Source organism: Bos grunniens, chromosome 19 (assembly GCF_055505025.1).
Source record: "Bos grunniens cultivar Pamir isolate PY7600 chromosome 19, Bosgru_T2T1.0, whole genome shotgun sequence".
NCBI lineage: Eukaryota > Metazoa > Chordata > Mammalia > Artiodactyla > Bovidae > Bos > Bos grunniens.
Genome location: NC_141183.1, coordinates 20780687 through 20792226, shown reverse-complemented (window position 1 = coordinate 20792226; position 11540 = coordinate 20780687). Strand labels below are relative to the sequence as shown.

The following is an 11540-nucleotide window of genomic DNA, read 5'->3' as shown; positions in this document are numbered from 1 at the left end:
AGCTGACTCACCAGGAGGTCTAGCTGAGGCTGCAGACCTCCTTCCAGAAGCCGGCAAAAGGAGCTGGAGTGGCAGGAGCCACTGAAAGGGCCTGCAGGGTTGCAGAGACATCTGATTTCCTCTGAGGTTGGGGCTGGAGGAGGGGTGGAGACAGAGACTAGATGGGGAGGTTGCAAACAGAGGAAAGTAGTAGGGATGCTCCAGGAGGAGCTTAATAAAGAAGATGCATTAGCGGACTCGTCAGGTACGAACACACAGTACTCTGGGTAATGGCACAGGCGCCTTGCACGATAATGTCCAGAGGCATCCTATTTTGGAGGACAGCTTTCTCATTAGAGACCTCAGGACGGGCTTTGTTGGTTATCATTTAAGGCTTGCTAGGTGCCGTCAGTAAGGGCATGTGTGTGCTGTAACTTTCCCCAGGCCAAAGGAGGGAACAAAGACCGAAGTCTAATGATTTGTGACAGTGAGCACAGAATGCGCTCACATGGCCCTGAAGAGAAGACGGCGGCAGGCTTAGGTACTTGACCTGGTTGTGCATGCCATGCGCATTGACCAAGGACGCAGCACTGTCAGATGTGAGCACGGGGCATGGTGGGAGGTGCTGAGTATGCCGGACCAGACCTTCATCTTCTCTCTCTTTTTTTTGGCCACGTGACTTTTGGGATCTTAGTTCCCTGACCAGGGGTCAAACCTGCACCCTCAACAGTGAAAGAGCAGAGTCCTAACCATGGGACCATCAGGGAATTCCCACCTTCTTCCCTTTTTTAATGGTGCATGGTCCACTCCAAGTAGAGTATGTTTCAACAACCAATCCATCACTGGCTGGGAACTCCGATGGATGCCCCCTGACTCCTTTGGCTGTTCCTTTGGGCATTGTATAGACCACATAGGTCATGCTGTTACTGCATGAACCATGTCACTATATTTCAAGGGCAATTGGGTATTCTTGGCAATACGCCATCCCATCCAGGCTCTTCAGTGATTGCTTTTTCAATGCACCCAATCTGTTGTATCTACTGAAGGGTCAGTTTCTAGAGCTTGTACCTAGGCAGGGGATCAGCTTCCTGATTGCTAGGAGATGTCAGTGCCTTATGAACCAGAATGTGGAAAACGGTGAGGACCATCTCAGGTTCTTGCATACGAACACAAATGTCTTCACACATCTTGACCTTACCAGGGCTTATCCATCTCTCAGCTTCCCCTTGTCCAAGCTGTAGGGTAAACCCCTTTATTTATTTTTATAATCGCCAGAGTTTATTCACGTTTCACCAACTGTACAGGCAAGTGAGTGTGTGTGTGTGCACGCAAGTGCAATTCTTTTTTTTAATTCATTGTTTTAGTTTTGGTTCAGCTGGGCCTTCATTGCTGTGTGCAGACTTTCTCTACTTGTAGCGAGCAGGGGCTTCTCATTACAGTGGCTTCTCTTGTTGCGGAGGGGTTAATCGTTTAGAACAGCACAACTGTTCTGCATTCAGCCCATTGGCTGCTGCAGTTCCTTCCTGTTTCCATCTAGATGATGTCATTGTTGGGCAGAATAGCAACTGCAGTCCAAGTGGGTGGGGTGCCCTGGTTAGACCCATCTGTATACCAGGCACCAGCGGGGACCCCTGCTCCCACCTCACCTCTCTACGAGCTGCAGGGGCCACTCCAGGTATAGAGGCATCTCCACATTCCTCAGGGCCAAGTAGCACTTTGAATGTCTAGAGACAGTGGACTGGTACACAAGGTACCCTTTTGTTGCAAATGGCCACTTAGGTAACGTGGGGGTTGAATCCTGGCAAAGGTGGGTTGATAGAACATAGTCTCAACCCTGCTCTTGACAGGGAGGGAAGTTCTTACCATGATAGACTATTCTTTTCATGAGAGGCTCTACCTGATGGGGTGTTCTGTGTACACTGCAAGGAGGCTCTATGGGGGTGTATTGGGGTTTGTCCCCTCCCAGAGCTAGGGTGCTCTCGCCTTCTCTTGTCTCTGCCGCCATGTGTTTGGAGTCACAGATGCCTCTAACTCCAATGGTGTCCCTGCCGGGAGAGGCCCAGTGCCTTGATGTGTTTCACTGGTATTCTTGCTGTCTCAAAGGTGGCTTGCTGCCCTGACCCCCAGCCCCACGTGTGCTTTCTGTTTACCAGGTGGGATAAGGGATGGAGGTACCAGGCCGGGTGGGGAATAAAAGTCCCTCCAAATCCCCCACAAAGGCTTGCACCTCTTTCTTGTTCTTAGGAGTTGGAAAGGCTTGTAACTTATCGATCACAGCTTCCGAGACACGAAACTCTATGGGGTTGTCTGGGCCTTGAATTTTCTGAGGGCTTACCACCCATCCTCTCCTCACTGATGTTCCAGCAACATCTGCAGAAGGTCCTGAAGCAGAGGCAAGTCTGCATATGTTAACATTATATCATCAATGTAATGGGCCATTTTACTGATGTGGGGAAGGAGTATAAAGACAAGTCTGGGGCTCCCATCCCACGACATGTGGAGGGGTTGTGCAAGTGACCATTGGGAAGCCTTGAAAGGTCCATTGTCACTCCTCCCACATGAAGGTAAGTTGATGCCAGGTGTAGAGTGAAAAAAGCATTTGCTAAGCCCAGTACTACATGGTAGGTTCCTAAGATGGCAGGGGTGGCATTGTTGGGCACAGCCACGTGCATGGGGGCTTGTTCAACTCTCCTTGGCCCACAGTCAGCTGCCATGAGCCATCTGGCCTTTTTAGCAACTGTACCAGGCTGATGAAAGAATTAAGGGCAGGGTGTACCATTCCCATGCAGTGCAGTTCTAGAATAGTTTCTTCTGTTTAATTCCTTAAGCCCTGCCCACTTGACAGTTACTGTTCATCCCCTACCGTTCCCAGTTGGTGTTGCTTCATCGCTGGTTCGATTACTTTAACCCTGATTGACTATGCCAAAGCCTTTGACTGTGTGGATCACAATAAACTGTGGAAAATTCTGAAAGATAGGAATACCAGACCACCTGACCTGCCTTTTGAGAAATCTGTATGCAGGTCAGGAAGCAACAGTTAGAACTGGACACGGAACAACAGACTGGATCCAAATAGGAAAAGGACTACGTCAAGGCTGTACATTGTCACCCTGCTTTTTTAACTTATATGCAGAGTACATCATGAGAAACGCTGGGCTGGAGGAAGCACAAGCTGGAATCAACATTGCTGGGAGAAATATCAATAACCTCAGACATGCAGATGACACCACCCTTTTGGCAGAAAGTGAAGAAGAACTAAAGAGCCTCTTGATGAAAGTGAAAGAAGAAAGTGAAAAAGTTGGCTTAAAGCTCAGAAAACTAAGATCATGGCATCTGGTCCCATCACTTCATGGCAAATAGATGGGGAAACAGTGGACACAGTGGCTGACTTTTCCTGGGCTCCAAAATCACTGCAGATGGTGATTGCAGCCATGAAATTAAAAGACACTCCTTGGAAGCAAAGTTATGACCAACCTGCTGCTGCTGCTGCTGCTAAGTTGCATCAGTTGTGTCCGACTCTGTGCGACCCCATAGACGGCAGCCCACCAGGCTCCCCCGTCCCTGGGATTCTCCAGGCAAGAACACTGGAGTGGGTTGCCATTTCCTTATCCAATGCATGAAAGTGAAAAATGAAAGTGAAGTCGCTCAGTTGTGTCCGACTCTTAGCGACCCCATGGACTGTAGCCTACCAGGCTCCTCCATCCATGGGATTTCCCAGGCAAGAGTGCTGGAGTGGGGTGCCATTGCCTTCTCTGTGACCAACCTAGACAGCACATTAAAAAGCAGAGACATTACTTTGCCAACAAAGGTCCGTCTAGTCAAGGCTATGGTTTTTCCAGTGGTCATGTATGGATGTGAGAGTTGGACTATAAAGAAGGCTGAGCACCGAAGAATTGATGCTTTTGAACTGTGGTGTTGGAGAAGACTCTTGAGAGTCCCTTAGACTCCAAGGAGATCCAGCCAGTTCATCCTAAAGGAGATCAGTCCTGGGTGTTCATTGGAGGGACTGATGCTGAAGCTGAAACTCCAATACTTTGGTGACCTGATGTGAAGAGCTGACTCATTTTGAAAAAACCCTGATGCTGGGAGGGATTGAGGGCAGGAGGAGAAGGGAACGACAGAGAATGATATGGTTGGATGGCATCACCGACTCGATGGACATGGGTTTGGGTGGACTCCGGGAGTTGGTGATGGACAGGGAGGCCTGGCATGCTGCGGATCATGGGGTCACAGAGTCAGACACGACTGAGCGACTGAACTGAACTGAACTGAGGCAGAATTCCCTGACAGAGGTTTGCAGAGTTTGACCTCGTAGGATATCAATGACCACTATGTTCCTTGTATTGGATATTTTCAGGGTGTGTGTGAGGGCAGGGAGAATGCCCAGTTTGTTTTGTGAAAAGGACCTTCCTGATTGCAACTCTTTGCCCTCTGTAATTCAGTGGTACTGAGGGAGCCTGGAAAACTTCTGAGGGTGACTATGTGTTAGAGTATGTCCGGGGAATTCCACGGCAGTCCAGTGGTCAGGATTCCGGCTTTCACTGCCATGGCCCAGGCTCAATCCCTGATTGGGAGACTAAGATTGCACAAGCTAAGCTGGGCAGTGTGGCCAAAAAGGAAAAAGAAATTAAGGTATACTGGCTCCAGTATCCACTGAAGCTGTCCCCTTTTACTTCTGGAAGATCAATCGGTGTTGAGCTCCAACCAATTGCCTCCAATGGGTCTCACCTGGAGGCAATCTCGGCCTGCATCCTATAACCTGGGATATGGAAGGCACCCACCTTGAATAGGAGTTTCTCCAAGGCCTCTGCTGGGGTTGGCATGGCAGCAGGGATTTAGCGGCAGGTAGGGCAGGTCTGAACAGTTGTTCAGGTTTTAAGGCTTTCCACAGGCCAACCAACACAGCACTGGATGGCCAGTTTATATTTTCCTGTGCAGTCCTGGCAGTAATGAGATCAAACCACATCAGCTTCCAGGTTACTTTTACCATCTTTACAGCCCACTCAAGGATATTCGTCTCCCGCCTTTGCAGTGGTTCACCCTGCGTGGTTCCTCAAACAAGCTCACTAGACCAGCCTGCGTGTCCCAAGATTTCGCATGCAGGTGCTTCTTTGCCAAGGTCCATTTCTTCGGTCTCCTGGTCGGCTTGCCACCAACGTCGATTTGTCAACTGGGGGCAGAGACCCCCAGAATAAAGAAAGAGGCAACCACTCTAGATTGGAAGGTGGCAGGTTTAATAAGCAGCGGGAACTTCCCAGACATCCAGGGGTTTAGACTAAGCCTTCTAGTGCAGGGGGTGCAAGTTCAGTGCTACATGCCATGGAGTGTGGCTAAAAAAGTTGTTTGTTTGTTTGTTTTTTTAAAAAGCAAGGGAACTTACACACAAGGCTTGTCATGGTGGAGAAAGAAGAGTAGATCTCTGCAGCTGTCCACCAGAATCTCCAAGTTTCTATAGAGGCCTTAAGTGGGTTCAGTCACCTAAACCATCCAGGTGGTCTCAACAACATGGTGCCCTCTCAAGGCTGCATGCTTGAAATAGGTCCCACTGGAGGAATCGTGGGCAGACTACATTCCAAGGACACGGGAGGGGTGAGCTGCCTCTGATTGCCCAACTCCAGCTCAAGGGTCAATTGGCAGTCACGGGAGCTCCTCCAACAATGATTCTGTAAGCATGTGAAACAGTGTGTCCAGATGTTTCAGGGAATTGCCTCACAGTCTTTATGGCTTGCTTCCTCAACTGGGTCCTCTCTTTTTTAGTTTTATTTTTGGCTGCACTGGGTCTTCATTGCTGTGAGGGCTTTTTCTAGTTGCAGTGAGCGAGGGCTACTCTCTAGTTGCGATGCATGGGGTTCTCATTGTGGTGTCTTGTTGCAGAACAAGGGCTCTAGGCTCAAGGGCTCAGTAGTTGTGGCACAGGGGCTTAGCTGCCCCTTGGCATGTGGAATCTTCCCGGACCAGGGATCAAACCCGGTCCCCTGCATTTGCAGGCAGATTCTTAACCACTGGACTTCCAGGGAAGTCCTGAGTCCTCTCTTTAAAACCCAACTTAAGATGTCTCTGCAAGAAGACTGGTCTCAAGGCCTTTGTGGCACTAAAACTCTTCCATCATTGACTTCAGGACCAGATCCAGGTTCTGTGAGGCCAGAAGCTTGTACACTTTGGGAGATCTCTTTATGATAAAAACAAAATTAAGTGTGCAAGTGAGCATTTATTTAGTATGAGAACAGAAACCACAGCACATTACTATAGTGGATCTTGGAAATTGGTTTCCCTCCGTTTTGAGATCGCCCTGGACAATTTACCTGAAATGTTCCTAATGGCAACTTGGCTTTGTCTTCCCACTGCTGCTGCTGCTGCTGCTGCTAAGACTACCAGTTCCAGCCTCTCCAGCACTCTTTGTGTGCTAAGTCACTTCAGTCGTGTCCGACTCTTATAGACGGTATGGACTGTGGCCCACCAGGCTCCTCTGTCCAAGGAATTCTCCAGGCAAGAATACTGGAGTGGGTGGCCATTTCCTTCCCCAGACCAGCACTCTTTAGCCTCATGGTAAATTCTCGCCACTGAGTCTCCTCCCCCAGCCCCGCTGCCTTTTCTTCCTCCCACAGGGACCATTCTCTGGCAGCTCTACTGAGCTCACACGCAGAGCTCTCTTCTTCCTCCTCTCTCGGGAAAACTGTCATATCACTGGTTCTGGGTGATGTGGAGAGCACTGCACGGGAGCCACGACACATGGCCTCTGTCCTTACCTCCCTAGATGTCCCTGGAACATACAGGGCCTCAGTGTTTCCATCTGTGAAATGGGGACTTGGACAGAACTGTTTCGTGACCAGATCCTTAGATTGGGAGGGCGTCAGGAGGGCTCTGGGGACGCCGAGCCCTAACTTAAATGCTACCCTATGACACATCCCTCCATCTCTGTCCCCGCGATTTATTAAGCAGGAAAGCCAGGTGTTAGTTCCGCCTTTGCCGCTGTTTCCCGAGTGACCTGGCTGAAGCCAGTCTCTTCTCTCAGAGTCTGAAGGGCACCCGTTAAGCAGGCTTTCAAGCCCGCCTTGCCCTGCGTGCATGCTAAGTCTCTCCAGTTGTGTCCGACTCTTTGCGACCCCATGGAGTGTAGCCCGGCAGGCTCCTCTGTCCATAGGATTTTTCAAGCAAGAATACTGCAGTGGGTTGCTGTTTCCTTCTCCAGCGGCTTTGCCCCACTCCGCCCGGTTTCCGTGAGGTTGGGTTTGGCAAACAAGTTTTCACGCACCTCCTACGCCTCAGAGCTCCGCCCCTTTGCAACCGCAAGCACCCCCCCCCCGCCACGCCCCCGCCTGCCTTCTAATAAAAAATCTCGCGAGAATCCCTCGCCGAACCAAAGCTGAGATTTTTGGCCTTTCTTAGGTTCCGTAGTTTCGAGTCACAGCTCCGGAACTTGTGTTAACGGGTCGTGGTTGGGGAAGCCTCCGTGGTAGTGCAAGCGGAACCAAAGCCCGGAGGTCTCAGTAAGTAGGACCCGAGCCTGAGTGTCCTCTTCTAGTCCCCTCCTCCAATTCCTTGAAGATGCTGGTGCAGCTCAGCAAGAACGCCCGGGATTTCTGGATCCCCAGTCTTACGACGCAGGGGCTCCTGCCCAGTTCCTCTCCCCACCCCAGGATTTTGATTCAATTCAGCGAATTCACCGCTCTGAGAGATGATAAAACCGAGATTAGAACACAGACCGGAGGCGCCATTTACCAAGCCCAGTCCCCTTTCCCAGATTCCTCTCGATTGGCACTGAGAACCCCGTCCCTGCTCCAGGTCTCCCTCTCTTGGGTCCGAGTCCCCCTACAGTTTTCGGCCTCAAACACATAACGCCCATTCACCCTCGCCTCGTCTCCCTGACTGTCCGCAGGCCTGGGAAGGATGGCCGTATTCCGGTCGGGCCTCCTGGTGCTGACAACGCCGCTGACTTCCCTGGCCCCTCGCCTGGCCCCCATCCTGTCTTCGGCAGCCCGGCTGGTGAATCACACGCTGTATGTACATCTGCAGCCGGGCATGAGCCTGGGCGGCCCGGCTCAACCCCAGTCCAGCCCCGTGCAGGCCACGTTTGAAGTTCTCGATTTCATCACGCACCTCTACGCAGGCGCCGATGTCCACAGGCACCTGGACGTCAGAATTCTGCTGACAAATATCCGAACCAAGAGCTGTCTCCCTCCCCTACCCACCTCAGTCCAGAACCTGGCCCACCCGCCGGAAGTGGTCCTGACTGACTTCCAGACCCTGGACGGAAGCCAGTACAACCCGGCCAAGCAACAGCTCGAGCGTTACGCCACCAGCTGTTACAGCTGTTGCCCGCAACTGTCTTCAGTGTTGCTGTACCCAGATTACGGGCCTGCAGTGTCCCCCGCGGGGTCCCTGGGCGTCCACTTACCCTCCACCATCAGGCCAACCTCCCCTGTGGCCAGGTCTGCAAAGCAGCCAGTGCGTGGCCACCAGCGGGGGGCTGTGGGCGGCACTTTTGACCGCCTCCACAATGCCCACAAGGTGTTGCTCAGTGTCGCGTGCATCCTGGCTCAGGAGCAGCTTGTGGTGGGAGTGGCGGACAAAGACCTGCTGAAGAGTGAGTGACAAGAGACTCTGGATCCGGGCAGTCTAACCCTCCCCCCGCAGGCCAAGACTGAGGAAGGGGGCCCATCCATTACTTCCCACCCCTCCTAAATGTCACAGTGCCTGGGGCTCAGTTCGCACTGAGGGGATATGTTAAATGAATAAATGCAGATTTTTTGGTGTGTGGTCTAGTCACCATTCAATCAGGATCCCCCAAATGTGGAGCCAAAGAATCTGCACTTATAAACAAGTTCTCCAGGTGATGAATCCTAAAGTCTGAGCCCCTGGGAATAAATGGATGAGTAAGCTGTAGGTAGCAGTGCCACGGGCAGTAAGAGGAGGCTCTAGAAATTCTCTGGCTCTTGGAATTCTTAATCTGACACCTCCTGGCACTGCCAGTTCTCTGCACATGTGCCAGCCCCTGCAGCAGTACTGTGCTTGCCTGCTGCCTCCTCCTCATAGGCCCCTTCGTCCTGCCCCCACCTCCCCTCTGGAGATAGGATGCTTAGGGACACTCTTCCCCAAACTGGCCCACCCTCATCCTCCTCGGTAAGAAGATCTCGCTGTTCTGGGCTCCTTCCCTAGGCAAGTTGCTCCCTGAGCTGCTCCAGCCCTACACAGAACGCGTGGAACATCTGAGTGAGTTCCTGGTGGACATCAAGCCCTCCTTGACATTTGATATCATCCCCCTGCTCGACCCCTATGGGCCCGCTGGCTCTGACCCCTCTCTGGAGTTCCTGGTGGTCAGCGAGGAGACCTATCGTGGGGGGATGGCCGTCAACCGCTTCCGCCTTGAGAATGTAACCCCTGAGGGCAACTGGCAGAGGGAGTGGATGGGGATGGGGAAGGCCACTGGGGGCTGTTGGAAGTACTGTGACCCCAGAGGAGGGAAGAGAGGGCTGAAGGTGGTGGGAAGAGGCAAGGAGGAACTGGTTCCCACCTTGCCCTCTGAGGCAAGCTCCACCTCTGGGGTAGGCAGGGGAGGAGGTGATAGATTTGTCCTTGTCCATCTCACCCCTCCTTCTCTCTCCTCACTCTTCCTTTGCTTCAGGACCTAGAGGAGCTCACTTTGTACCAGATCCAGCTGCTGAAGGACCTGAACCACAAGGAAAACGAGGAGGACAAAGTCAGCTCCTCCAGCTTCCGCCAACAAATGCTGGGAAACCTGCTCCGGCCTCCATATGTAAGCCCCCACCCCCCCACCCCCATGTGGGTGGGCTGGGATTGCTGGAGAGCAAAGACTGAACGGTTCAGCCTCCATCCTGAGTCTGGGGACCCTAGTAACTGGGGTTCTCTGTTATGTACCTGTAGAAGAGGCCAGAGCTTCCCCCAGGTTTCTATGTGATTGGGCTGACGGGCATCAGCGGCTCTGGGAAGAGCTCAGTAGCTCAGCGGCTGAAGGGCCTGGGGGCGTACATCATTGACAGTGACCACCTGGGTCACCGGGCCTATGCCCCCGGCGGTCCTGCCTACCAGCCAGTGGTGGAAGCCTTTGGAACAGGTAATAAGTGGGGAGGACTGGAGGTGGCCTGAAGCAAGGAGGTGGCCTGGCCTCCTTGCCCAGTCCTCCGTCTCTGTCGTCCAGATATTCTCCATAAAGATGGCATTATCAACAGGAAGGTCCTAGGCAGCCGGGTGTTTGGGAACAAGGTAAACACACACCTCTCCAAGGGCTCTGCAACTACTGCCAGGCCCGGAGGTGGGGACCCAGTGAACCTCTCTGTTCTGGCCCCAAATGCTAGTCTCCACCGCCTGTTCCCCACCACCTGCTCCCTCGGGCTGGCTTCATCTCTGGGGGAAGGTGAACTTGGCCCACCCCTTCCATTCCCTTCCTTAGAAGCAGCTGAAGATACTCACGGACATTATGTGGCCAGTTATCGCAAAGCTGGCCAGAGAGGAGATGGATCAGGCTGTGGCTGAGGGTGAGTGAGTAGCCCAGGGAAACAAGTGGAGCACATTCTACTCCCAGAGCTCCCCCACCCCAAATCAGACTATCCACTTTCCCTGGGACTACGTTTCCTTGGCTCTATGACTGGTAGCAAGTGGTGGGGTGCTGCTGGCAGTGACTGGGGTCTCCCCACAGGAAAGCGTGTGTGCGTGATTGATGCCGCCATGCTGCTTGAAGCCGGCTGGCAGAACATGGTGCATGAGGTGTGGACAGTTGTCATCCCCGAGACCGAGGTATCTGGATCCCATCCCCACTCCATCATTGTAGCCTGGTTCCTGCCCAGAACCAGTGGGCTGACGAATGCCCTATCTGCCCAGGCCATACGACGCATCATGGAGAGGGATGGCCTGAGTGAGGCTGCGGCTCAGAGCAGGCTGCAGAGCCAGATGAGTGGGCAGCAGCTTGTGGATCAGAGCCACGTGGTGCTGAGCACCATGTGGGAGCCGCATGTCACCCAGCGCCAGGTTGGTGCCCAGGGAAAGGCTGGGTTGTGGGAAGGGAGTCTCAGTGAATACCTGTCTGACCCTGTCCCCGTTTTCTTCCTGACATTCCGGCCCGTCTCAAGGTGGAGAAAGCCTGGGCCCTCCTGCAGAAGCGCATCTCCGAGGCACCATCAGGCCCATGACTGACAGAGTTCTCTGTGGGGTCAAAGTGGCCCCTGGAGCTGACGAGATCCAGCGGTGAGGAGGAATGGAACCTTGAAGCTCACTCTAGCCTGGGCCTAGAGGGCTCTGAGCTAAGCTGGGCAGGGCAGTGCTGGGCCTGCTGGACACAGGAAGCCTACCCAGCTTGCCAGTGTGTGGCCAACACTGAGGATGCAGCTCACGCGGTGCAGGCCCCCGGCGTTGTTCTATCCCCGCTCTTATCCACAGGTCGTTGGTACCCCTGCTGGGCTGGGGCCAGGGCAAACACTGGAACTTGTAACAGAATTAAAGGTGAATGTTGCCATGGTGTCTGCTTCCTGCTTCAATGACTCTGGGTATCTTTGTGACCCTTGAGCCCCAAGTGCAAGGCCCAGGCCTGAGAAGCCAGAAGTGCAGTG

The 11540-nt window shown here is 53.0% G+C and overlaps 1 protein-coding gene across 2 annotated transcripts; it reads left to right on the top strand.

The window, feature by feature from the left end:
- The first annotated feature begins 7378 nt into the window (after positions 1-7378).
- COASY (Coenzyme A synthase) lies at positions 7379-11449 on the top strand. Of its 2 annotated transcripts, XM_086357601.1 has the most exons (10): positions 7379-7466; positions 7856-8563; positions 9136-9350; positions 9602-9733; positions 9862-10051; positions 10136-10200; positions 10388-10472; positions 10634-10731; positions 10816-10962; positions 11064-11449. In XM_086357601.1, exons 2-10 carry the CDS (start codon positions 7867-7869, stop codon positions 11121-11123), a joined length of 1689 nt encoding a protein of 562 aa, XP_086213727.1. In that variant the 5' UTR covers positions 7379-7466; positions 7856-7866; the 3' UTR covers positions 11124-11449. The 2 variants fall into 2 exon arrangements, 1 of the variants encoding a protein (XP_086213727.1); XR_015147589.1 differs by lacking the exons at positions 9862-10051; positions 10136-10200 and having other exon boundaries at positions 9136-9189.
- Positions 11450-11540: the final 91 nt, after the last annotated feature.